The sequence below is a fragment of the Dicentrarchus labrax genome, unplaced genomic scaffold (genome assembly GCF_905237075.1).
Source record: "Dicentrarchus labrax unplaced genomic scaffold, dlabrax2021, whole genome shotgun sequence".
Classification (NCBI taxonomy): Eukaryota; Metazoa; Chordata; class Actinopteri; family Moronidae; genus Dicentrarchus; species Dicentrarchus labrax.
In genome coordinates this window covers 66,227-93,462 of record NW_026136714.1, presented here as the reverse complement: position 1 = coordinate 93,462, position 27,236 = coordinate 66,227, and the positions used below count along the sequence as shown (strand labels likewise).

At 37.2% G+C, this 27,236-nt stretch overlaps 4 protein-coding genes, 1 long non-coding RNA gene and 1 pseudogene across 19 annotated transcripts; 4 read left to right on the top strand and 2 right to left on the bottom strand.

Annotated features, from left to right (window-relative positions):
- Positions 1 to 74: 74 nt before the first annotated feature.
- LOC127375746 (polyubiquitin-B-like) lies at positions 75 to 1,242 on the top strand. The gene is made up of 2 exons (XM_051421977.1): positions 75 to 218; positions 432 to 1,242. The coding sequence occupies exon 2, from the start codon at positions 441 to 443 to the stop codon at positions 915 to 917; it is 477 nt and encodes a 158-aa protein (XP_051277937.1). The 5' UTR covers positions 75 to 218; positions 432 to 440; the 3' UTR covers positions 918 to 1,242.
- LOC127375745 (polyubiquitin-B-like) lies at positions 203 to 16,190 on the top strand. 14 transcript variants are annotated; one of them, XM_051421969.1, is made up of 4 exons: positions 3,219 to 3,350; positions 6,745 to 6,788; positions 12,382 to 12,391; positions 15,443 to 16,190. In XM_051421969.1, exons 2-4 carry the CDS (start codon positions 6,754 to 6,756, stop codon positions 15,872 to 15,874), a joined length of 477 nt encoding a protein of 158 aa, XP_051277929.1. In that variant the 5' UTR covers positions 3,219 to 3,350; positions 6,745 to 6,753; the 3' UTR covers positions 15,875 to 16,190. The 14 variants fall into 14 exon arrangements, with proteins under 14 accessions (XP_051277926.1, XP_051277925.1, XP_051277932.1 ...); XM_051421968.1 differs by lacking the exons at positions 3,219 to 3,350; positions 6,745 to 6,788 and adding exons at positions 6,408 to 6,463; positions 10,083 to 10,126; XM_051421966.1 differs by lacking the exons at positions 3,219 to 3,350; positions 6,745 to 6,788; positions 12,382 to 12,391 and adding exons at positions 203 to 218; positions 3,632 to 3,685.
- LOC127375749 (uncharacterized) lies at positions 10,074 to 18,956 on the bottom strand. Its single transcript, XR_007887395.1, has 3 exons — positions 18,819 to 18,956; positions 15,443 to 15,664; positions 10,074 to 10,136 (listed from the first exon to the last, which is right to left on the bottom strand). It is a non-coding gene; the product is annotated as an uncharacterized LOC127375749 (long non-coding RNA).
- On the top strand, positions 14,593 to 19,345 carry LOC127375747 (polyubiquitin-B-like; annotated as a pseudogene).
- Positions 18,237 to 22,613, top strand: LOC127375748 (polyubiquitin-B-like). Of its 2 annotated transcripts, none has more exons than XM_051421979.1 (2): positions 18,237 to 18,326; positions 21,820 to 22,613. In XM_051421979.1, the coding sequence occupies exon 2, from the start codon at positions 21,829 to 21,831 to the stop codon at positions 22,300 to 22,302; it is 474 nt and encodes a 157-aa protein (XP_051277939.1). In that variant the 5' UTR covers positions 18,237 to 18,326; positions 21,820 to 21,828; the 3' UTR covers positions 22,303 to 22,613. The 2 variants fall into 2 exon arrangements, with proteins under 2 accessions (XP_051277939.1, XP_051277938.1); XM_051421978.1 differs by lacking the exon at positions 18,237 to 18,326 and adding an exon at positions 21,414 to 21,541.
- Positions 22,518 to 25,592, bottom strand: LOC127375744 (peroxisomal membrane protein 2-like). Its single transcript, XM_051421959.1, has 5 exons — positions 25,396 to 25,592; positions 24,856 to 24,978; positions 24,535 to 24,697; positions 23,120 to 23,239; positions 22,518 to 23,002 (listed from the first exon to the last, which is right to left on the bottom strand). Exons 1-5 carry the CDS (start codon positions 25,503 to 25,505, stop codon positions 22,934 to 22,936), a joined length of 585 nt encoding a protein of 194 aa, XP_051277919.1. The 5' UTR covers positions 25,506 to 25,592; the 3' UTR covers positions 22,518 to 22,933.
- Positions 25,593 to 27,236: the final 1,644 nt, after the last annotated feature.

Below are 27,236 nucleotides of genomic sequence, written 5' to 3'. Positions count from 1 at the left end.
TCATGTCAGGAGAATAGAAACTGAAAGTTATGAAGGCAGAGAAGGAAAACGAATGTGAAGTAAAGGGGGGCGGTGTTGATCAGCTGAGGCAGACTGTATATAAACTGTGGGGAGCTGAAACCTCTGACACAGCTGCTCGTAACAATCATCTGTTTGATTGTCACCTTTGTCAAGACTTCAAGAAGTTTTCCTGAAGATTTTACAAACGAGATCACAAGGTAGGAATCTCTCTTTATCAACACTGCACTGTGAGACTTTACTGAAAAGAGTTTGCATGATATTTATGGTTAAAAACAAATCATATTGCAGTTATTTTGACAGATATAAGATAGTGGGAATGATCATTTTTGCATCATAATCGTCATTTTCATGTAAAAAAAACCTATTCAAATCCCTAATTTATATTTAAAATGTATTGAACTGTCTTTCAGGCCACTTTCATGATGGATATAACCATTAAAATGCTGGATGGGAGGTTCCACACCCTGACGGTGAACCCACAGGACACAGTGAGCTCTCTGAAAAGGCTCATCCACGAGAAACTTGGAGTTTCCCCTCAGAGGCAGAAGCTGGTCTTTGTGAACGGCCAGACGACTCAACTCAACGACGACTCAAAGCCTCTCTGCTACTACGGTCTACAGTCTGGATCCATGGTGTCTCTGCTGGTCACCCAGCAGCCGGAGACCATCCAGGTGTTCCTCAGCAACCTACAGGGGCAGAAGAGCACCTATGATATCAGACCCAATGAGACTGTGAGGAACTTCAAGACCAAGGTCCAGCAAAGAGAGGGTATCCCAGCAGACCAGCAGAGGCTCCTTTACCAAAGCAGACAGCTGGAGGATGGTAAAAATCTCTCAGACTACAACATCAAGGCTCTTGACACCGTCAACATGACCGGGCGTCTGAGAGGAGGCTGAGGACGTTTCTGGTTCATATATCAGAGACTTCATACACTGTACATTCCTTAATTTCACAAAAATGAAGATCAAATCATCCCAAATGCCATATTTATTATTATTTATTTCTTTTTTCATTTGGAAAAAGTAAAGAAAACATTCCCCTGATGTGTAATTCTGTCATAAAAACCTTTTGACTTGATGTTGATGTTATTTTTTTTTTTACAATACAAATATGTTGTACACACAACCTGGCATGTTGTAATCTCATTTGGAAAAAAAAATGATGTTTTATTTTTGTCAACTGGAAACTTTTCAATAAAACAAAAAAAGTCCAAAATGTAAATGTGCATGTGTCTTTTATATTTTCCTGCATTGTAATATTTCACCAGCTCAGAGGTGGAGTTGTTATTGATATTATTTGAATATATAAAACAGACTTTCTCTACAATATAAATCAAGATTAATATGTGAAGAGGATTCATGTGCGTCTGTAAGACAATGAAACAACAGCACTCTGAACTGAAAAGGAAAAAAAGATGGTGTCAGCATTTTAGCAGCTTCATTTGACTGATGACAGGATGTTAATCTGAACAGACAGAAAGTTTCAGTAACTTTGCTTCATCTTCTCTTCAAACTTTAAAAAACATTATTTTGATTCTGACCTCCAATAAGTGTGCAGTTAGTGCTGATCTGCCAGGGTTTGTTCTAAGTTTGTCTTAATTTAGTTGCAGGGTTGTGTGTTGTAGTGTTGTGTGTTGCAGTGTTGTGTGTTGTAGGGTTGTGTGTTGCAGTGTTGTGTGTTGTAGGGTTGTAGGGAGGCTGCCTGTGTCTTTCTGGGGATTTCCTCTGTGGGGATTTTGTGTTTTGGTTACAGTTTAATTAGTGTATTCAGTAAGTGCCATTAGAGAGGCATCGATCTGATGTTTTCTCCTCTGAACTCTCAACATTAGTGCAGAGATTACTTTAGATTGTTGGTATTGTGTTGAATCAGTTTAGTTTTATTTGTCATATGTAGGTTAACATGGGGTCAATGGTGAATTGAAATGTACTGAATGAGAAGAGCTCAACTCAGCAGTAACAGCACAAGTCATATAACAATAAAATAAGAAAATTAAAGAAAGATTAAAATAAAATGTAATGAGATGAATAAAATATTACTATAGAAATATGTACAATAAACTTAAAGGTCCAGTGTGTATTTATAAATCCTACACACTGGTCCCTTAAGTATAAATAAATTTGCTTGCACTGTATAGATATGAGCAAGTGATTATTGTGTGTCAGGTGCACAGACTATTGAATGAGTATCACTATTGTGGATACATATGAATATATGAAAGAAGACTAAAAGTAAAGTGAGAAGTGTATTCAGAAGTATTGCACATGTGTGTATCACGATATCAGACAGATATCAATGAGCACAAGGTGGCAGCAGCAAAATAAAACACTTATAATCAATAAATCGGCACATGCTTTGTTTATAAGTGATGAATAAAAACACTCAAACAATCATCTATGTTTCTGTCTTTTGTTACAGGTGTTGCTGCTGATTTGTTGTGTGTCACCACAGGTTGGGTGTGGGAAGTTCTTCTTCTCGGGGTCAGTGGGAGCCAACTTGCTCTATTTCAGTTTCCTCTTTCAGTCTGTGAGCAGGAAACACGGAGAGAGAGATGGACAAATAATCTGAATGCAAAATAAAACATTAGCTAAAATCTTTACTACATAATCTGGAGACTTTTTCCTAAAGGCTTGACACTGTGATGTGTGAGTAACTCTGAACTTTACATCAGGTTTGTGATTTTTGGGACCGTTTAATCACTAATTGTTTGTTTTACCTTTAAAATGAAATGTTCATTGAAATGCTCAGTAAACTCTGAAGTTCAGTGGACACAAAAAGGCCATAAAATATATATTGAGATCTGGTTTTAAGTGATAATATAAACTAATTTAGACTTTTCATGTCTCAAAAATGTCTTTGTGAATCCAATAAACAACAATAATGCTACTACATATCTGTTAATTTGGTTACTTTTACTCTCATTATTGTTAAAACTATGTATTGTTTTCCTTAATGATCTTTGACCTTAAATAACCTGATCAGGTAAAACTCCCAGGTGATTCATTCTCACTAACAGCTGTTTCTCCACTAATAAAACCAGATTATTTGGTTTTGTAAAGACACCTTTGGACAGCATTGGTATGAAAACATTACAAGCACTCACAGTAGCTGTGTCATGTCAGGAGAATGGAAACAGAAAGTTATGAAGGCAGGGAAGGAAAAGGAATGTGAAGTAAAGGGGGCGGTGTTGATCAGCTGAGGCAGACTGTATATAAACTGTGGGGAGCTGAAACCTCTGGCACATCCGCTCCTAACAATCATCCCTTCGTTTGTCACCTTTGTCGAGACTTTTCAAGAAGTTTTCCTGAAGATTTTACAAACGAGATCACAAGGTAGGAATCTCTCTTTATCAACACTGCACTGTGAGACTTTACTGAAAAGAGTTTTCATGATATTTATGGTTAAAAACAAATCATATTGCAGTTATTTTGACAGATATGAGATAGTGGGCATGATCATTTTTGCATCATAATCGTCATTTTCACACAAAAAACCCTATTCAAATCCTGTTTATTGGACATTCTTTGGGGGGATTGAACCGAATAAACATGTTTTCTTACATCTGCACTCTACACTTATATTTAACTTAAATTTGTACTGAACTGTCTTTCAGGCCACTTTCATGATGGATATAACCATTAAAATGCTGGATGGGAGGTTCCACACCCTGACGGTGAACCCACAGGACACAGTGAGCTCTCTGAAAAGACTCATCCACAACAAACTGGGAGTTTCCCCTCAGAGGCAGAAGCTGGTCTTTGTGAACGGCCAGACTACTCAACTCAACGACGACTCAAAGCCTCTCTGCTACTACGGTCTACAGTCTGGATCCCTGGTGTCTCTGCTGGTTACCCAGCAGCCGGAGACCATCCAGGTGTTCCTCAGCAACCTACAGGGGCAGAAGAGCACCTATGATATCAGACCCAATGAGACTGTGAGGAACTTCAAGACCAAGGTCCAGCAAAGAGAGGGGGTTCCGGCGGACCAGCAGAGGCTCCTTCACCAAACCAGACAGCTTGAGGATGGTAAAAATCTCTCAGACTACAACATCAAGGCTCTTGACACCATCAACATGACCGGGCTTCTGAGAGGAGGCTGAGGACGTTTCTGGTTCATATATCAGCGACTTCATACACTGTACATTCCTTAATTTCACAAAAATGAAGATCAAATCATCCCAAATGTCATATTTATTATTATTTATTTGTATTTTCATTTGGAAAAAGTAAAGAAAACATTCCCCTGATGTGTAATTTTGTCATAAAAACCTTTTGACTTGATGTTATTTTGTTTTTACAATACAAATATGTTGTACGCACAACCTGGCATGTTGTAATCTTATTTGCAAACAAAATTATGTTTTATTTTTGTCAACTGGAAACTTTACAAAAAAATAAAAAAAGTCCCAAATGTAAATGTACATGTGTCTTTTATATATCCTGCATTGTAATATTTCACCAGCTCAGAGGTGGAGTTGTTATTGATATTATTTAAATATATAAAACAGACTTTCTCTATAATATAAATCAAGATTAATACATCTTACAATGCTCTGTCAATGTATTATAAACTACATTTATTATATTCTGTGATTACAAACAGTGATAGGAGCATTTTATAATGGCGTAACCTGGTTGTTGGTTTATTAGGAGACAGAAGAGCTTCTGTATGTGAGCATTATTGTCAGATGTTTAACAGGTAGCATATACAGACAGTAAACAGCCTAAAACCTCTGTGAAGAGGATTCATGTGCATCTGTAAGACAATGAAACAACAGCACTCTTTGAAGGCGGTGTCAGAGATAAGGACGCTGTCCAAGATTCATACCATCTTGGACAATGTCTCCCACCCACTCCACAGTGAAAACTCTGAGTCCATCAGTCTTTAAACTGGTGCTGTTAAAGTGCAATAAGTCAATTAAGGTGCAATTCACTTGATTATTATGTTATTCTTTGTAATTAACTCTAACTGCAACACCACAATCTATAAAACGTATTACTATTTATTTAATTTCTTTCAGTAATACTGTGGAATATGTTTACATTTACTTTGTATAGAGGCTCTAATTATCTTCTTATATTTCCATTTCCATTTTTACTTTTTACTTATATGTATATACTTACAAATACATTCATATTCTAGATATTGTGTTATAAGTATTATTTCTATTCTTTAACGTTGTGTGAGTAGAACATCTCTAACAAACAAATTTCCCACCGGGGATCAATAAAGTATTTCTGATTCTGATTCTGTATTCAAATAGTTGCAATTTCCAGCTTCCCGCTCATAGACGGACGGGGGAAACTGAAATAGTTCAAGTTGGCTCCCACTGTCCCCAAAAAGGAACTTCCCATACCCACCCTGTGGTGACTAGACAAACAACAATTAACAGCTGTTGCTAACAACAAATAGATGCCAGTAAATCCTACACACTGGTCCTTTAAGTATAAATAAATTTGCTATACACTGTATAGATATGAGCAAGTGATTATTGTGTGTTAGGTGCACAGACTATTGAATGAGTATCACTATTGTGGATACATATGAATATATGAAAGAAGACTAAAAGTAAAGTGAGAAGTGTATTCAGAAGTATTGCACATGTGTGTATCACGATATCAGACAGATATCAATGAGCACAAGGAGGCAGCAGCAAAATAAAACACTTATAATCAATACATCAGCACATGCTTTGTTTATAAGTGATGAATAAAAACACTCAAACAATCATCTATGTTTCTGTCTTTTGTTACAGGTGTTGCTGATTATTTGTTGTGTGTCACCACAGGGTGGGTGTGGGAAGTTCTTCTTCTCGGGGTCAGTGGGAGCCAACTTGCTCTATTTCAGTTTCCTTTCAGTCTGTGAGCAGGAAACACTGAGAGAGAGATGGACAAATAATCTGAATGCAAAATAAAACATTTGCTAAAATCTTTAAAGCATAATCTGGAGACTGTTGCCGAAAGGCCCGACACTGAGATGTGTGAGTACAATAATGCTGCTACTTATATGTTGATTGGGTCACTTTTCCTCTCATTATTGCTAAAACTATGTATTTGTTTTCCCTAATGATCTTTGACCTTAAATAACCTGATCAGGTAAAACTCCCCTGTGATTCATTGTCACTAACAGCTGTTTCTCCACTAATAAAACTGGATTATCACATTTTGTAAAGACACCTTTGCACAACATTGGTATGAAAACATTACAAGTGCTCACAGTAGCTGTGTCATGTCAGGAGAATAGAAACTGAAAGTTATGAAGGCAGAAAAGGAAAAGGAATGTGAAGTAAAGGGGGCGGTGTTGATCAGCTGAGGCAGACTGTATATAAACTGTGGGGAGCTGAAACCTCTGACACATCCGCTCCTAACAATCATCTGTTCGTTTGTCACCTTTGTCGAGACTTTTCAAGAAGTTTTCCTGAAGATTTTACAAACGAGATCACAAGGTAGGAATCTCTCTTTATCAACACTGCACTGTGAGACTTTACTGAAAAGAGTTTTCATGATATTTATGGTTAAAAACAAATCATATTGCAGTTATTTTGACAGATATGAGATAGTGGGCATGATCATTTTTGCATCATAATCGTCATTTTCACACAAAAAACCCTATTCAAATCCTGTTTATTGGACATTCTTTGGGGGGATTGAACCGAATAAACATGTTTTCTTACATCTGCACTCTACACTTATATTTAACTTAAATTTGTACTGAACTGTCTTTCAGGCCACTTTCATGATGGATATAACCATTAAAATGCTGGATGGGAGGTTCCACACCCTGACGGTGAACCCACAGGACACAGTGAGCTCTCTGAAAAGACTCATCCACAACAAACTGGGAGTTTCCCCTCAGAGGCAGAAGCTGGTCTTTGTGAACGGCCAGACTACTCAACTCAACGACGACTCAAAGCCTCTCTGCTACTACGGTCTACAGTCTGGATCCCTGGTGTCTCTGCTGGTTACCCAGCAGCCGGAGACCATCCAGGTGTTCCTCAGCAACCTACAGGGGCAGAAGAGCACCTATGATATCAGACCCAATGAGACTGTGAGGAACTTCAAGACCAAGGTCCAGCAAAGAGAGGGGGTTCCGGCGGACCAGCAGAGGCTCCTTCACCAAACCAGACAGCTTGAGGATGGTAAAAATCTCTCAGACTACAACATCAAGGCTCTTGACACCATCAACATGACCGGGCTTCTGAGAGGAGGCTGAGGACGTTTCTGGTTCATATATCAGAGACTTTATACACTGTACATTCCTTAATTTCACAAAAATGAAGATCAAATCATCCCAAATGTCATATTTATTATTATTTATTTGTATTTTCATTTGGAAAAAGTAAATAAAACATTCCCCTGATGTGTAATTCTGTCATAAAAACCTTTTGGCTTGATGTTATTTTGTTTTTACAATACAAATATGTTGTACGCACAACCTGGCATGTTGTAATCTCATTTGCAAACAAAATTATGTTTTATTTTTGTCAACTGGAAACTTTTCAATAAAATAAAAAAAGTCCCAAATGTAAATGTACATGTGTCTTTTATATATCCTGCATTGTAATATTTCACCAGCTCAGAGGTGGAGTTGTTATTGATATTATTTAGATATATAAAACAGACTTTCTCTATAATATAAATCAAGATTAATACATCTTACAATGCTCTGTCAATGTATTATAAACTACATTTATTATATTCTGTTATTACAAACAGTGATAGGAGCATTTTATAATGGCATAACCTGGTTGTTGGTTTGTTAGGAGACAGAAGAGCTTCTGTATGTGAGCATTATTGTCAGATGTTTAACAGGTAGCATATACAGACAGTAAACAGCCTAAAACCTCTGTGAAGAGGATTCATGTGCGTCTGTAAGACAATGAAACAACAGCACTCTTTGAAGGCGGTGTCAGAGAGGAGGACGCTGTCCAAGATTCATACCATCTTGGACAATGTCTCCCACCCACTCCACAGTGAAAACTCTGAGTCCATCAGTCATTAAACTGGTGCTGTTAAACTGCAATAAGTCAATTAAGGTGCAATTCACTTGATTATTATGTTATTCTTTGTAATTAACTCTAACTGCAACACCACAATCTATAAAACATATTACTATTTATTTAATTTCTTTCAGTAATACTGTGGAATATGTTTACATTTACTTTGTATAGAGGCTCTAATTATCTTCTTATATTTTCATTTCCATTTTTACTTTTTACTTATATGTATATACTTACAAATACATTCATATTCTAGATATTGTGTTATAAGTATTATTTCTATTCTTTAACGTTGTGTGAGTAGAACATCTCTAACAAACAAATTTCCCACCGGGGATCAATAAAGTATTTCTGATTCTGATTCTGTATTCAAATAGTTGCAATTTCCAGCTTCCCGCTCATAGACGGACGGGGGAAACTGAAATAGTTCAAGTTGGCTCCCACTGTCCCCAAAAAGGAACTTCCCACACCCACCCTGTGGTGACTAGACAAACAACAATTAACAGCTGTTGTTAACAACAAATAGATGCCAGTAAATCTTACACACTGGTCCTTTAAGTATAAATAAATTTGCTATACACTGTATAGATATGAGCAAGTGATTATTGTGTGTCAGGTGCACAGACTATTGAATGAGTATCACTATTGTGGATACATATGAATATATGAAAGAAGACTAAAAGTAAAGTGAGAAGTGTATTCAGAAGTATTGCACATGTGTGTATCACGATATCAGACAGATATCAATGAGCACAAGGAGGCAGCAGCAAAATAAAACACTGATAATCAATAAATCAGCACATGCTTTGTTTATAAGTGATGAATAAAAACACTCAAACAATCATCTATGTGTCTGTCTTTTGTTACAGGTGTTGCTGCTGATTTGTTGTGTGTCACCACAGGGTGGGTGTGGGAAGTTCTTGTTTTTGGGGTCAGTGGGAGCCAACTTGCTCTATTTCAGTTTCCTCTTTCAGTCTGTGAGCAGGAAACACTGAGAGAGAGAGATGGACAAATAATCTGAATGCAAAATAAAACATTTGCTAAAATCTTTAAGGCATAATCTGGAGACTTTTGCCAAAAGGCCCGACACTGAGATGTGTGAGTAACTCTGAACTTTACATCAGGTTTGTTATTTTTGGGACCGTTTAATCACCAATTGTTTGTTTTACCTTTAAAATGAAATGTTAATTGAAATGCTCAGTAAACTCTGAAGCTCAGTGGACACAAAAAGGCCATGAAATATATATTGAGATCTGGTTTTTAAGTGATAATATAAACTAATTTAGACTTTTCATGTGTCAAAAATGTCTTTGTGAATCCAATAAACAACAATAATGCTACTACATATCTGTTAATTTGGTTACTTTTACTCTCATTATTGTTAAAACTATGTATTTGTTTTCCTTAATGAGCTTTGACCTTACATAATCTGATCAGGTAAAACTCCCAGGTGATTCATTCTCACTAACAGCTGTTTCTCCACTAATAAAACCAGATTATTTGGTTGTGTAAAGACACCTTTGGACAGCATTGGTATGAAAACATTACAAGCGCTCACAGTAACTGTGTCATGTCAGGAGAATGGAAACAGAAAGTTATGAAGGCAGGGAAGGAAAAGGAATGTGAAGTGAAGGGGGCGGTGTTGATCAGCTGAGGCAGACTGTATATAAACTGTGGGAGCTGAAACCTCTGGCACATCCGCTCCTAACAATCATCTATTCGATTGTCACCTTTGTCGAGACTTTTCAAGAAGTTTTCCTGAAGATTTTATAAACGAGATCACAAGGTAGGAATCTCTCTTTATCAACACTGCACTGTGAGACTTTACTGAAAAGAGTTTGCATGATATTCATGGTTAAAAACAAATCATATTGCAGTTATTTTGACAGATGATCATTCATCAATGATCATTTTTGCATCATAATCGTAATTTTCACATAAAAAACCCTATTCAAATCATGTTTATTGGACATTCTTTGGGGGGATTGAACCGAATAAACATATTTTCTTACATCTGCACTCTACACTTATATTTAACTTAAATTTGTACTGAACTGTCTTTCAGGCCACTTTCATGATGGATATAACCATTAAAATGCTGGATGGGAGGTTCCACACCCTGACGGTGAACCCACAGGACACAGTGAGCTCTCTGAAAAGTCTCATCCACAACAAACTGGGAGTTTCCCCTCAGAGGCAGAAGCTGGTCTTTGTGAACGGCCAGACTACTCAACTCAACGACGACTCAAAGCCTCTCTGCTACTACAATCTACAGTCTGGATCCATGGTGTCTCTGCTGGTCACCCAGCAGCCGGAGACCATCCAGGTGTTCCTCAGCAACCTACAGGGGCAGAAGAGCACCTATGATATCAGACCCAATGAGACTGTGAGGAACTTCAAGACCAAGGTCCAGCAAAGAGAGGGGGTTCCGGCGGACCAGCAGAGGCTCCTTTACCAAAGCAGACAGCTGGAGGATGGTAAAAATCTCTCAGACTACAACATCAAGGCTCTTGACACCATCAACATGACTGGGCGTCTGAGAGGAGGCTGAGGACGTTTCTGGTTCATATATCAGAGACTTCATACAATGTACATTCCTTAATTTCACAAAAATGAAGATCAAATCATCCCAAATGTCATATTTATTATTATTTATTTGTATTTTCATTTGGAAAAAGTAAACAAAAGATTCCCCCTGATGTGTAATTCTGTCATAAAAACCTTTTGGCTTGATGTTATTTTGTTTTTACAATACAAATATGTTGTACACACAACCTGGCATGTTGTAATCTCATTTGGAAAAAAAATGATGTTTTATTTTTGTCAACTGGAAACTTTTCAATAAAACAAAAAAAAGTCCAAAATGTAAATGTGCATGTGTCTTTTATATTTTCCTGCATTGTAATATTTCACCAGCTCAGAGGTGGAGTTGTTATTGATATTATTTGAATATATAAAACAGACTTTCTCTACAATATAAATCAAGATTAATATGTGAAGAGGATTCATGTGCGTCTGTAAGACAATGAAACAACAGCACTCTGAACTGAAAAGGAAAAAAAGATGGTGTCAGCATTTTAGCAGCTTCATTTGACTGATGACAGGATGTTAATCTGAACAGACAGAAAGTTTCAGTAACTTTGCTTCATCTTCTCTTCAAACTTTAAAAAACATTATTTTGATTCTGACCTCCAATAAGTGTGCAGTTAGTGCTGATCTGCCAGGGTTTGTTCTAAGTTTGTCTTAATTTAGTTGCAGGGTTGTGTGTTGTAGTGTTGTGTGTTGCAGTGTTGTGTGTTGTAGGGTTGTGTGTTGCAGTGTTGTGTGTTGTAGGGTTGTAGGGAGGCTGCCTGTGTCTTTCTGGGGATTTCCTCTGTGGGGATTTTGTGTTTTGGTTACAGTTTAATTAGTGTATTCAGTAAGTGCCATTGGAGAGGCATCGATCTGATGTTTTCTCCTCTGAACTCTCAACATTAGTGCAGAGATTACTTTAGATTGTTGGTATTGTGTTGAATCAGTTTAGTTTTATTTGTCATATGAAGGTTAACATGGGGTCAATGGTGAATTGAAATGTACTGAATGAGAAGAGCTCAACTCAGCAGTAACAGCACAAGTCATATAACAATAAAATAAGAAAATTAAAGAAAGATTAAAATAAAATGGAATGAGATTAATAAAATATTACTATAGAAATATGTACAATAAACTTAAAGGTCCAGTGTGTATTTATAAAAGTGGACACAAAAAGGCCATAAAATATATATTGACATCTGGTTTTAAGTGATAAAATAAACTAATTTAGACTTTTCATGTCTCAAAAATGTCTTTGTGAATCAAATTAACAACAATAATGCTACTACATATCTGTTAATTTGGTTACTTTTACTCTCATTATTGTTAAAACTATGTATTTGTTTTCCTTAATGAGCTTTGACCTTACATAATCTGATCAGGTAAAACTCCCAGGTGATTCATTCTCACTAACAGCTGTTTCTCCACTAATAAAACCAGATTATTTGGTTGTGTAAAGACACCTTTGGACAGCATTGGTATGAAAACATTACAAGCACTCACAGTAGCTGTGTCATGTCAGGAGAATGGAAACAGAAAGTTATGAAGGCAGGGAAGGAAAAGGAATGTGAAGTAAAGGGGGCGGTGTTGATCAGCTGAGGCAGACTGTATATAAACTGTGGGAGCTGAAACCTCTGGCAATGAGATAGTGGGAATGATCATTTTTGCATCATAATCGTCATTTTCACGTAAAAAAAAACCTATTCAAATCCCTAATTTATATTTAAAATGTATTGAACTGTCTTTCAGGCCACTTTCATGATGGATATCACCATTAAAATGCTGGATGGGAGGTTCCACACCCTGACGGTGAACCCACAGGACACAGTGAGCTCTCTGAAAAGACTCATCCACGAGAAACTTGGAGTTTCCCCTCAGAGGCAGAAGCTGGTCTTTGTGAACGGCCAGAAGACTCAACTCAACGACGACTCAAAGCCTCTCTGCTACTACAATCTACAGTCTGGATCCATGGTGTCTCTGCTGGTCACCCAGCAGCCGGAGACCATCCAGGTGTTCCTCAGCAACCTACAGGGTAAGAAGAGCACCTATGATGTCAGACCCAATGAGACTGTGAGGAACTTCAAGACCAAGGTCCAGCAAAGAGAGGGGGTCCCAGTGGACCAGCAGAGGCTCCTTTACCAAAGCAGACAGTTGGAGGATGGTAAAAATCTCTCAGACTACAACATCAAGGCTCTTGACACCATCAACATGACCGGGCGTCTGAGAGGAGGCTGAGGACGTTTCTGGTTCATATATCAGAGACTTCATACACTGTACATTCCTTAATTTCACAAAAATGAAGATCAAATCATCCCAAATGTCATATTTATTATTATTTATTTGTATTTTCATTTGGAAAAAGTAAAGAAAACATTCCCCTGATGTGTAATTTTGTCATAAAAACCTTTTGACTTGATGTTATTTTGTTTTTACAATACATATATGTACACACAACCTGGCATGTTGTAATCTCATTTGGAAAAAAAATGATGTTTTATTTTTGTCAACTGGAAACTTTTCAATAAAATAAAAAAAAAGTCCCAAATGTAAATGTACATGTGTCTTTTATATATCCTGCATTGTAATATTTCACCAGCTCAGAGGTGGAGTTGTTATTGATATTATTTAAATATATAAAAGAGACTTTCTCTATAATATAAATCAAGATTAATACATCTTACAATGCTCTGTCAATGTATTATAAACTACATTTATTATATTCTGTTATTACCAACAGTGATAGGAGCATTTTATAATGGCGTAACCTGGTTGTTGGTTTGTTAGGAGACAGAAGAGCTTCTGTATGTGAGCATTATTGTCAGATTAACAGGTAGCATATACAGACAGTAAACAGCCTAAAACCTCTGTGAAGAGGATTCATGTGCGTCTGTAAGACAATGAAACAACAGCACTCTTTGAAGGCGGTGTCAGAGAGGAGGACGCTGTCCAAGATTCATACCATCTTGGACAATGTCTCCCACCAACTCCACAGTGAAAACTCTGAGTCCATCAGTCATTAAACTGATAATTATCTCAAACTGTTAAAGTGCAATAAGTCAATTAAGGTGCAACTCACTTGATTATTATGTTATTCTTTGTAATTAACTCTAACTGCAACACCACAATCTATAAAACGTATTACTATTTATTTAATTTCTTTCAGTAATACTGTGGAATATGTTTACATTTACTTTGTATAGAGGCTCTAATTATCTTCTTATATTTCCATTTCCATTTTTACTTTTTACTTATATGTATATACTTACAAATACATTCATATTCTAGATATTGTGTTATAAGTATTATTTCTATTCTTTAACGTTGTGTGAGTAGAACATCTCTAACAAACAAATTTCCCACCGGGGATCAATAAAGTATTTCTGATTCTGATTCTGTATTCAAATAGTTGCAATTTCCAGCTTCCCGCTCATAGACGGACGGGGGAAACTGAAATAGTTCAAGTTGGCTCCCACTGTCCCCAAAAAGGAACTTCCCATACCCACCCTGTGGTGACTAGACAAACAATTAACAGCTGTTGTTAACAACAAATAGATGCCAGTAAATATTACACACTGGTCCTTTAAGTATAAATAAATTTGCTATACACTGTATAGATATGAGCAAGTGATTATTGTGTGTCAGGTGCACAGACTATTGAATGAGTATCACTATTGTGGATACATATGAATATATGAAAGAAGACTAAAAGTAAAGTGAGAAGTGTATTCAGAAGTATTGCACATGTGTGTATCACGATATCAGACAGATATCAATGAGCACAAGGAGGCAGCAGCAAAATAAAACACTTATAATCAATACATCAGCACATGCTTTGTTTATAAGTGATGAATAAAAACACTCAAACAATCATCTATGTTTCTGTCTTTTGTTACAGGTGTTGCTGATTATTTGTTGTGTGTCACCACAGGGTGGGTGTGGGAAGTTCTTCTTCTCGGGGTCAGTGGGAGCCAACTTGCTCTATTTCAGTTTCCTTTCAGTCTGTGAGCAGGAAACACTGAAAGAGAGATGGACAAATAATCTGAATGCAAAATAAAACATTTGCTAAAATCTTTAAAGCATAATCCGGAGACTGTTGCCGAAAGGCCCGACACTGAGATGTGTGAGTACAATTATGCTACTACTTATATGTTGATTGGGTCACTTTTCCTCTCATTATTGCTAAAACTATGTATTTGTTTTCCCTAATGATCTTTGACCTTAAATAACCTGATCAGGTAAAACTCCCCTGTGATTCATTGTCACTAACAGCTGTTTCTCCACTAATAAAACTGGATTATCACATTTTGTAAAGACACCTTTGCACAACATTGGTATGAAAACATTACAAGTGCTCACAGTAGCTGTGTCATGTCAGGAGAATAGAAACTGAAAGTTATGAAGGCAGGGAAGGAAAAGGAATGTGAAGTAAAGGGGGCGGTGTTGATCAGCTGAGGCAGACTGTATATAAACTGTGGGGAGCTGAAACCTCTGACACATCCGCTCCTAACAATCATCTGTTCGTTTGTCACCTTTGTCGAGACTTTTCAAGAAGTTTTCCTGAAGATTTTACAAACGAGATCACAAGGTAGGAATCTCTCTTTATCAACACTGCACTGTGAGACTTTACTGAAAAGAGTTTGCATGATATTTATGGTTAAAAACAAATCATATTGCAGTTATTGTGACAGATATAAGATAGTGGGAATGATCATTTTTGCATCATACTCGTCATTTTCACGTAAAAAAAAAACCTATTCAAATCCCTAATTTATATTTAAAATGTATTGAACTGTCTTTCAGGCCACTTTCATGATGGATATAACCATTAAAATGCTGGATGGGAGGTTCCACAACCTGACGGTGAACCCACAGGACACAGTGAGCTCTCTGAAAAGACTCATCCACGAGAAACTTGGAGTTTCCCCTCAGAGGCAGAAGCTGGTCTTTGTGAACGGCCAGACGACTCAACTCAACGACGACTCAAAGCCTCTCTGCTACTACGGTCTACAGTCTGGATCCATGGTGTCTCTGCTGGTCACCCAGCAGCCGGAGACCATCCAGGTGTTCCTCAGCAACCTACAGGGGCAGAAGAGCACCTATGATATCAGACCCAATGAGACTGTGAGGAACTTCAAGACCAAGGTCCAGCAAAGAGAGGGGGTTCCGGCGGACCAGCAGAGGCTCCTTTACCAAAGCAGACAGCTGGAGGATGGTAAACTACTCTCAGACTACAACATCAAGGCTCTTGACACCATCAACATGACCGGGCGTCTAAGAGGAGGCTGAGGACGTTTCTGGTTCATATATCAGAGACTTCATACAATGTACATTCCTTAATTTCACAAAAATGAAGATCAAATCATCCCAAATGCCATATTTATTATTATTTATTTCTTTTTTCATTTGGAAAAAGTAAACAAAACATTCCCCTGATGTGTAATTCTGTCATAAAAACCTTTTGACTTGATGTTATTTTGTTTTTACAATACAAATATGTTGTACACACAACCTGGCATGTTGTAATCTAATTTGGAAAAAAAATGATGTTTTATTTTTGTCAACTGGAAACTTTTCAATAAAATAAAAAAGTCCCAAATGTAAATGTACATGTGTCTTTTATATATCCTGCATTGTAATATTTCACCAGCTCAGAGGTGGAGTTGTTGTTGATATTATTTAAATATATAAAACAGACTTTCTCTATAATATAAATCAAGATTAATATGTGAAGAGGATTCATGTGCGTCTGTAAGACAATGAAACAACAGCACTCTGAACTGAAAATGAAAAAAAGATGGTGTCAGCATTTTAGCAGCTTCATTTGACTGATGACAGGATGTTAATCTGAACAGACAGAAAGTTTCAGTAACTTTGCTTCATCTTCTCTTCAAACTTTAAAAAACATTATTTTGATTCTGACCTCCAATAAGTGTGCAGTTAGTGCTGATCTGCCAGGGTTTGTTCTAAGTTTGTCTTAATTTAGTTGCAGGGTTGTGTGTTGTAGTGTTGTGTGTTGCAGTGTTGTGTGTTGTAGGGTTGTGTGTTGCAGTGTTGTGTGTTGTAGGGTTGTGTGTTGCAATGTTGTGTGTTGTAGGGTTGTAGGGAGGCTGCCTGTGTCTTTCTGGGGATTTCCTCTGTGGGGATTTTGTGTTTTGGTTACAGTTTAATTAGTGTATTCAGTAAGTGCCATTGGAGAGGCATCAATCTGATATTTTCTCCTCTGAACTCTCAACATTAGTGCAGAGTTTACTTTAGATTGTTGGTATTGTGTTGAATCAGGTTAGTTTTATTTGTCATATGTAGGTTAACATGGGGTCAATGGTGAATTGAAATGTCCTGAATGAGAAGAGCTCAACTCAGCAGTAACAGCACAAGTCATATAACAATAAAATAAGAAAATTAAAGAAAGATTAAAATAAAATGGAATGAGATGAATAAAATATTACTATAGAAATATGTACAATAAACTTAAAGGTCCAGTGTGTATTTATAAATCCTACACACTGGTCCCTTAAGTATAAATAGATTTGCTTGCACTGTATAGATATGAGCAAGTGATTATTGTGTGTCAGGTGCACAGACTATTGAATGAGTATCACTATTGTGGATACATATGAATATATGAAAGAAGACTAAAAGTAAAGTGAGAAGTGTATTCAGAAGTATTGCACATGTGTGTATCACGATATCAGACAGATATCAATGAGCACAAGGTGGCAGCAGCAAAATAAAACACTTATAATCAATAAATCGGCACATGCTTTGTTTATAAGTGATGAATAAAAACACTCAAACAATCATCTATGTTTCTGTCTTTTGTTACAGGTGTTGCTGCTGATTTGTTGTGTGTCACCACAGGTTGGGTGTGGGAAGTTCTTCTTCTCGGGGTCAGTGGGAGCCAACTTGCTCTATTTCAGTTTCCTCTTTCAGTCTGTGAGCAGGAAACACGGAGAGAGAGATGGACAAATAATCTGAATGCAAAATAAAACATTAGCTAAAATCTTTACTACATAATCTGGAGACTTTTTCCTAAAGGCTTGACACTGAGATGTGTGAGTAACTCTGAACTTTACATCAGGTTTGTGATTTTTGGGACCGTTTAATCACTAATTGTTTGTTTTACCTTTAAAATGAAATGTTCATTGAAATGCTCAGTAAACTCTGAAGTTCAGTGGACACAAAAAGGCCATAAAATATATATTGAGATCTGGTTTTAAGTGATAATATAAACTAATTTAGACTTTTCATGTCTCAAAAATGTCTTTGTGAATCCAATAAACAACAATAATGCTACTACATATCTGTTAATTTGGTTACTTTTACTCTCATTATTGTTAAAACTATGTATTGTTTTCCTTAATGATCTTTGACCTTAAATAACCTGATCAGGTAAAACTCCCAGGTGATTCATTCTCACTAACAGCTGTTTCTCCACTAATAAAACCAGATTATTTGGTTTTGTAAAGACACCTTTGGACAGCATTGGTATGAAAACATTACAAGCACTCACAGTAGCTGTGTCATGTCAGGAGAATGGAAACAGAAAGTTATGAAGGCAGGGAAGGAAAAGGAATGTGAAGTAAAGGGGGCGGTGTTGATCAGCTGAGGCAGACTGTATATAAACTGTGGGAGCTGAAACCTCTGGCACATCCGCTCCTAACAATCATCTGTTCGTTTGCCACCTTTGTCAAGACTTTTCAAGAAGTTTTCCTGAAGATTTTACAAACGAGATCACAAGGTAGGAATCTCTCTTTATCAACACTGCACTGTGAGACTTTACTGAAAAGAGTTTTCATGATATTTATGGTTAAAAACAAATCATATTGCGGTTATTTTGACAGATATAAGATAGTGAGAATGATCATTTTTGCATCATACTCGTCATTTTCACATAAAAAAAAACCTATTCAAATCCCTAATTTATATTTAAAATGTATTGAACTGTCTGGTCAGGCCACTTTCATGATGGATATAACCATTAAAATGCTGGATGGGAGGTTCCACACCCTGACGGTGAACCCACAGGACACAGTGAGCTCTCTGAAAAAGACTCATCCAGGAGAAACTTGGAGTTTCCCCTCAGAGGCAGAAGCTGGTCTTTGTGAACGGCCAGACGACTCAACTCAACGACGACTCAAAGCCTCTCTGCTATTACGGTCTACAGTCTGGATCCATGGTGTCTCTGTTGGTTACCCAGCAGCCGGAGACCATCCAGGTGTTCCTCAGCAACCTACAGGGTAAGAAGAGCACCTATGATGTCAGACCCAATGAGACTGTGAGGAACTTCAAGACCAAGGTCCAGCAAAGAGAGGGGGTTCCGGCGGACCAGCAGAGGCTCCTTTACCAAAGCAGACAGCTGGAGGATGGTAAACTACTCTCAGACTACAACATCGAGGCTCATGACACCATCAACATGACCGGGCGTCTGAGAGGAGGCTGAGGACGTTTCTGGTTAATATATCAGAGACTTCATACACTGTACATTCCTTAATTTCACAAAAATGAAGATCAAATCATCCCAAATGCCATATTTATTATTATTTATTTGTATTTTCATTTGGAAAAAGTAAAGAAAACATTCCCCTGATGTGTAATTTTGTCATAAAAACCTTTTGACTTGATGTTATTTTGTTTTTACAATACAAATATTTTGTACACACAACCTGGCATGTTGTAATCTCATTTGGAAAAAAAATTATGTTTTATTTTTGTCAACTGGAAACTTTACAAAAAAATAAAAAAAGTCCCAAATGTAAATGTACATGTGTCTTTTATATATCCTGCATTGTAATATTTCACCAGCTCAGAGGTGGAGTTGTTATTGATATTATTTAGATATATAAAACAGACTTTCTCTATAATATAAATCAAGATTAATACATCTTACAATGCTCTGTCAATGTATTATAAACTACATTTATTATATTCTGTTATTACCAACAGTGATAGGAGCATTTTATAATGGCATAACCTGGTTGTTGGTTTATTAGGAGACAGAAGAGCTTCTGTGTGTGAGCATTATTGTCAGATGTTTAACAGGTAGCATATACAGACAGTAAACAGCCTAAAACCTCTGTGAAGAGGATTCATGTGCGTCTGTAAGACAATGAAACAACAGCACTCTGGACTGAAAAGGAAAAAAAGATGGTGTCAGCATTTTAGCAGCTTCATTTGACTGATGACAGGATGTTAATCTGAACAGACAGAAAGTTTCAGTAACTTTGCTTCATCTTCTCTTCAAACTTTAAAAAACACTAAAGCAACAACGAATGTGCATTTTGATTCTGACCTCCCACAAGTGTGCAGTTAGTGTTAATTGTGTGTTGTAGGTTTGTGTGTTGTAGGTTTGTGTGTTGCAGGGTTGTGTGTTAGAGGGTTGTGTGTTGCAGGGTTGTATGTTACAGTGTTGTGTGTTGCAGGGTTGTGTGTTATAGGTTTGTGTGTTGCAGGGTTGTGGTTTGTGTGTTGCAGGTTTGTGTGTTGCAGGGTTGTGTGTTAGAGGGTGGTGTGTTGTAGGATTGTGGGTTACAGGGTTGTGTGTTACAGTGTTGTGTGTTGTAGGGTTGTGTGTTGCAGTGTTGTGTGTTGTAGGGTTGTAGGGAGGCTGCCTGTGTCTTTCTGGGGATTTCCTCTGTGGGGATTTTGTGTTTTGGTTACAGTTTAATCAATATATTCAGTAAGTGCCATTGGAGAGGCATCGATCTGATGTTTTCTCCTCTGAACTTTCAACATTAGTGCAGAGTTTACTTTAGATTGTTAGTATTGTGTTGAATCAGTTTAATTTTATTTGTCATAAGTAGGTTAAGACAGGGTCAAGGGTGTATTGAAATGTACTGAACAAAGTCATATAACAATTAAATAAGAAAATTTAAAAAAAGACAAAAAAATAAAACATCATGTAAAAAATAAGAATCGTTGTGTTTTTGTTAGAATGAGCCTTTTATATCAACAGAGGCAGCCAGTCCTCTTCTATGCAGTCCACCATCTTTCTACAGTAGCACAGAATGGACAAACCAAAACCTGACTCCAGATAGGGACTGTAGCATTGTTCATGAGTTTTGTGGCCACTGTCCTTCACACACAAAGGCTCTAAAGCCATCTCTATTTCCTGAGGAGTCTGAGGTCCTTCAACATCTGCAGGACCATGCGGAGGATGTGAATCAATACTCAATAAACTGATCCACAAGGCCAGTGACGTTGTGGGAGTGGAGCTGGACTCTCTGACGGCGGTGTCAGAGAGGGAGGATGCTGTCCAAGATTCATGCCATCTTGGACAATGTCTCCCACCGACTCTACAGAGAAAACTCTGAGTCCATCAGTCATTCAACTGCTGTTAAAGTGTACTCTGTTAACTCAGTTAACTCTGAAGCTCATTGGACACTCCTTCAGGCAAAAAGCCATAAAATACATGTTGACATCTTGTTTTAAGTGATAATATAAACTAATTTAGACTTTTCATGTGTCAGAAATTGCTTCATGAATCCAATAAATAACAATTAGGCTACTACACAATATAGATCTGTTAATTTACACTCATAATTGTAAATATGTATTTGTTTTCTTTAAAGACAGTCTTGATCTTTGACCTTATATAAGATGATCAGGTAAAACTCCCAGGTGATTCATTCTCACTAACAGCTGTTTCTCCACTAATAAAACCGGATTATTCGGTGGTGTAAACACACCATTGGACCGTATTGGTATGAAAACATTACAAGCGCTCACAGTAGCTGTGTCATGTCAGGAGAATGGAAACCGAAAGTTATAAAGGCAGAGAAGGAAAACGAATGTGAAGTAAAGGGGGCGGTGTTGATCAGCTGAGGCAGACTGTATATAAACTGTGGGAGCTGAAACCTCTGACACAGCTGTTCCTAACAATCCTCTGTTCGATTGTCACCTTTGTCGAGACTTTTCAAGAAGTTTTCCTGAAGATTTTACAAACGAGATCACAAGGTAGGAATCTCTCTTTATCAACACTGCACTGTGAGACTTTACTGAAAAGAGTTTGCATGATATTTATGGTTAAAAAACAAATCCTATTGCGGTTATTTTGACAGATATAAGATAGTGGGAATGATCATTTCTGCATCATAATTGTAATTTTCACGTAAAAAACCCTATTCAAATCATATTTATTGGACATTTTTTTGGGGGGGGTTGAACCGAATAAACATGTTTTCTTATATATGCACTCTTCACTTATATTTAACATGTACTGAACTGTCTTTCAGGCCACTTTCATGATGGATATCACTATTAAAATGCTGGATGGGAGGTTCCACACCCTGACGGTGAACCCACAGGACACAGTGAGCTCTCTGAAAAGACTCATCCACGAGAAACTTGGAGTTTCCCCTCAGAGGCAGAAGCTGGTCTTTGTGAACGGCCAGACGACTCAACTCAACGACGACTCAAAGCGTCTCTGCTACTACGGTCTACAGTCTGGATCCATGGTGTCTCTGCTGGTCACCCAGCAGCCGGAGACCATCCAGGTGTTCGTCAGAAACGAGAAGGGGAAGCTGAGCACCTATGACATCAGACCCGACGAGACTGTGAACGACTTTAAGACCAAGGTCGAGAAAAGAGAGGGGGTCCCGGTGAGCCAGCAGAGGCTCCTTCACCAAAGCAGAGAGATGACCGGTGGGAGACTTTCAGAGTACAACGTCGAACATCAGAGCACCATCGACATGCTGCTGCGTCTGAGAGGAGGCTGAGCACCCACCAAGCTCATATATCAGATAATTAATCAATGAAATGTACATTCCTTAATTTAATACGATGAAGATCAAATAACCTCAAATGCTTTATTTTTGTATTTATTAGTCTTTCAATTTAAGAAAATCCAACACATTCCTCTATAATCTTACAACTTTTATTTTGGTTTAATATTTAATTTTGGCAAATACAAATGTTACACATATAGACAACATGGTGTGTTAAAAAATTTATTTTCACAAATATATGTTTTTAATTTTGTTATTTGGGTAATTAAAAAAAATAATAAAGAAACTATTTAAAGTGTGAATTTGCATTGTGTCTTCACATTTCCTGTTCTGTAATATTACATCAGCCACAGATGTGGAGCTGTATACCCTGCACACACCACAAGTAACAAGGCACTTTAAATCATTCAATAGTATAAATCAAGATTACATCTTACAGTGCTTCGGTAAAAAAAACATGTATTATGTTGTCATTACAAACGCAGTATCATAGCAGCATGTTATAATGGCTTAAACTCAGTGTACAGGTCTGTTAGGCTACTGTGTGTGAGAATTATCGTCCCGATCAGGAGCAGGTGTACAGCAGTGCGGTAAACAGCTTAAAAAGCCACAGCAGGAAGATTCATTTCCTCACAGATGCAAGGTAGGCGTACCAGAACAGGGCAATCATGTTGGCAAACAGCACGCGGAACTGAAAGCAAAAAAACAACAACAACAACAGAGAATACAGGAAAGGGTGAATAAACATGAGAGGTGTCAGTGTGTGATTCAGCGTTGCATTGTGACAGGATGTCGGTGAAATACTCACCTGAACAGGCACAAAGTTGATATTGACAAACTGGAAGGGAGTCCAAACTTTCCAGTTCATCTTTAAAGCAGTCCAGTAACTTCCTCTCATCTTCTTTTCAAAATCTCCCCACCCTTTCCCCTGTAAATAGATTGGAATTACCACATATCTCCCTTTCCTTTGCTCTTCTTCTTTCTATATAAAACACACTTTATGACGCGTTTAATATTGCATACAATACAAGAAGACAGTGAATTAATTACTATAATAAATATCCAGGTTGAAGCGTTGCACTAGTGGCAGTAAATCCTTTAAAGGGTCCAATTTCCTCAAAAACTAGTCATGGTGAGCACTACTAAACCTGTCAAGTACACAAATTATAACAAACATGGCGTTTAAAAGACAAGCAACTGTAGGATCCTGCGTTATTTGAGCTTCACCCATTAAAATGGGCTCATATTCAGGAGATCTCGGCCTCTGCTGCAGCAATTTCGACCGTTCTTGTCTTTTAATTACTTTTCCAGTGTTAGATGTAGCGTGTTATATAAGTAGTGGGTTTTTTTCAACCTTTTTCCCCCTTTGGAACATCTTTTCTATCACTGAGTAAACCGACGACCCCTAAGTATGTGACATATTTTATGTATTTCAAATTATATTTAATGCATAACAGTAACAGTACAGAACAACTGATATTAACTATACAATTAACACAAATAGAGAACACAATAACTAATTTTGAGCAGATTGTTTCCTGTGATCATCAGAGATTAGTTTTCCTGCTATGTGATAACTTTTTATACAATTCTCTGTCTTAATATGTTTATTTTTTAACAACTTCAGTGTTTTTTTCTCCCACTATTACTCTGGTGTTACTGTAATTGCACTACTTGTGGCGGTAGGTACTAATGTAATGAATTATGTTTTTAAATTAAATAACGTAATTATTACATTACAATTTATGATTTAAATGGGTTTGTTACTTGTTATGTTTGTCATACCGGAAAAAAGTGGAGAACTATGTCGATGATTTTATGATTTACGATCTAATGTCACTCGACCAAAGTCTGGTCATCAAACAATTATTTATTAACTATTGAATGAAAGCTCAGTTAATGCTGACATACATAATGTTAATGCTGATCTTGTCATCTTACAGGTAGGAACGCTACTCGTTGCTGCTCTCTGGTGGTCAGGAGGATTCATAACTAGACAAAATTGTCCCACAGCAACATTAAAATAATATATCTGACAGCTGTGTGCATTAATAAGAGAATTGAAGCATTAAAAAAGTTGCTTTACCTAACAACTAATTACTTTTATATGCAGTAATTGGTTATGTAACTATTTTACACTGGTCTTTTCTATCTTCATGACCCTGCAATAAATCAAATGGCATAATGAGGTGATCAGGAGGGAGCGTTTCTGAGGTGACTCACCTCCAGGATGGTCATAACAAAGTAGAAAAGGAGCAGAAAGCCGGGGGCAAAAAAAAGCCGATCCAGTAGCAGACGTTTGATTATACAGTACGGGTCTGTGGTGGGCATCCACACTTCCATCAGCTGGTAAAAGTAGTGGCTGACCGGTCCTGTAATAAACAACCTGCAATACACAACAAAGCACAATAACTACCAATATAGGGTTAGGGTTAGATGCACAGATTTGAACAGGGAACACAATGTTCTCTCTTTTTTGTTGTTGTAGATGAACCATGAAAAAAAGCACGTCAACCCTCCATTTGTTTTGGTATAAAGTCTCACCCGTAAATGGCATAGCGTGCAGCTCCAGTGGTGTCGATCTCACTGACCAGGGCTCCACTTTTGGCCTTTTTTCTCGCCTCCAAAATCTGAGACAGAAGATTTCCTAAAGCTGAGAGGATGCCACTGAAAACATCAAAGACACACACACACACACACACACACACACACACACACACAAAGACAACTCTATCAATATGCAACAGGTACATGCATAATAACATACCCTGATTATCTCAAAATCAGTGTCATGAACTTGTCAGGGGAGGTTTTCCTGGCAGATGCTGATTGGCTGAAGCCACAGTGCTGACACAAAAGGGCAGTCTGTGGTCAGTGCAAACAAAAGACACTTTAAAGTCAACAATCACATAAAGAACTGCAAACGAACTGATACCACAATGCAGCAAACAGTAAATTAACTCAGTGCTTTTAGTTAAAAGTCTCGTATTTTACTGTCAGACTGAGGAGAAAGTGGACAACAGCAGCAGCAGGATGCAGAATGAAGTCCAACAGTGAGTGAGTTTAACGAATACAGCCACTGACCTCGTTACGGATTTAGTGAGGATGGGGTATTTCTTCAGCAGGACCAGATACTGCTGCAGCAAACGGAACTGAATGGACGCATCCCGGACGGGCAGGCTCTGCACAGGCATCGTGAGTCGTTTAACGGCACAAACATCACCCACAAACAACGGACTGGGGCGAAGTTGAAGAGCAGCCCCGCCGGAGACTTCCGCTGCACGTCGGCGCGTCAGTGGTGGAGCCACGCCTTTACGTCATCATATTATTAATTTATTTTTATATTATTTGTTTATTTTTAACTGAACGTTTTTTTTTTTTTAACTGTAATATTTCATAAAGCACAAAAAATAATAAAAATAGTAATATAGGAGATAAAATACACAAGGCTGTTTAGTTTTTTTTATAACATTATAACCATAAGAGGAAATTATTGTGCAGAGTGGGCAAAGAAATAAACATACACATTAAAAACAACATGACATATAAGATAAGATAAAATGAGAGAAGATAAGATAATCCTTTATTATATATTTATTATAATGGGGGAAATCAGTTTGTTACAGCAGCAGGGGATAGCACAAAGAACAAACATCAGGGAAATAAATAAAATAAAAGTAATATACATAAATAAGAGTATAAAACTAAATTAAAATAAAGAAAGGTCCCTTTAGGTCAGGGAGCTCAAACTGCTGGGTTTGGGGGCCATTTCCGGCCCCAAATCCTCCTTCCGACCGGTGACCTGAATTATAATCTGTCCTGCAAGATTATTATATATTTTCTAGTTGTTTCTTTACAATTTAAACTAAAATAAAACATAATTCTATTTTGATTTTTTGATTTTTTGGCGCAAAATGATAGCAAAGGTCAAAGGTGCCAGCAAATGCATGCAAACAACAATATATGATTTAAAATGATGATACTGTTGTTGTATGATCTCAGCAATGGTCATATTATTTATCCTTGAGTATAATTTAAAGCATCGTTCAACGCTGCTACTTTCCAAACTGGCAACAAGCCTAAAATAATGTATTTCTTTAATTAAAGCAGTAACATGAATCTTTTAAGTGAATTTGACCAAATGTAAATGTACATTTATCTACTTGTTTTAATGTTTCACAGCTTTTTTTAAAGTTTTTTTTCAACCCTAGCTTTAAGATGCAGAGCACGTTTCAGTTAATCTGTCCTCTCCTGGTCCTGTTACAGTCACTAATGGCAGACATATTGACTTGTTATAGCTGGAAAAACACAACTGATGGGAAATCCAGCTCTTTTTAGCATGCCGGATCTATGACTCCTCATTTAGTACCAATTCAGTGGAATTAGCAACAGTTTGACTTATGATTATGTGTGCATACGGTATATATAACTTCATTAATACAATGTAAAATTATATTAACCTCATCATTTCCAGAATACCATAAATTTAACATTACACTTTGTATAATAGAACATTGAACTGTTTTACATGCTGGTAACATACAGAAGTCCCACAACTCTCAAGTCTTAATGTTACCAAAGTGAGACATTTCTGGATTGTTTTTAATAACGTCCTATTATTGTCTTATTGTCAAGAAAGGGTCTCATATAGTCGACCGGTTCACCAACAACATGACTAAAAAGCAGCGTTGAAACATTAATAAGTCACTTCATGTGCCTGTGAGCCAACATGTTAAGCAGCAGGGACCGGCCTCATAAATCAAATAAAAGCGTTAAAAGGTTGTTGGACAAAATAAATCATAAAAACAACCAATAACTGTTTAAGAGACACAGTTATACATTTAACTCTTAATATGTTAATAAGTAGTCCCACAGATCAAAGTATAGAGAGTTTTAAACCAAATAAAACATAATTGATTAATTTC

Coding starts and splice junctions, on each gene's coding strand:
- LOC127375745 (XM_051421966.1), top strand. CDS start 3,641: ATGATGGATATAACCATTAAAATGCTGGATGGGAGGTTCCACACC. Junction 3,686..15,442: donor TGGATGGGAGGTTCCACACC/CTGACGGTGAAC, acceptor AGGTTCCACAAC/CTGACGGTGAACCCACAGGA.
- LOC127375744 (XM_051421959.1), bottom strand. CDS start 25,505: ATGCCTGTGCAGAGCCTGCCCGTCCGGGATGCGTCCATTCAGTTCCGT. Junction 24,698..24,855: donor GCACGCTATGCCATTTACGG/GTGAGACTTTAT, acceptor TGTGTATTGCAG/GTTGTTTATTACAGGACCGG. Junction 23,003..23,119: donor TCAACTTTGTGCCTGTTCAG/GTGAGTATTTCA, acceptor TTTTGCTTTCAG/TTCCGCGTGCTGTTTGCCAA.
- LOC127375746 (XM_051421977.1), top strand. CDS start 441: ATGATGGATATAACCATTAAAATGCTGGATGGGAGGTTCCACACCCTG.
- LOC127375748 (XM_051421979.1), top strand. CDS start 21,829: ATGATGGATATCACTATTAAAATGCTGGATGGGAGGTTCCACACCCTG.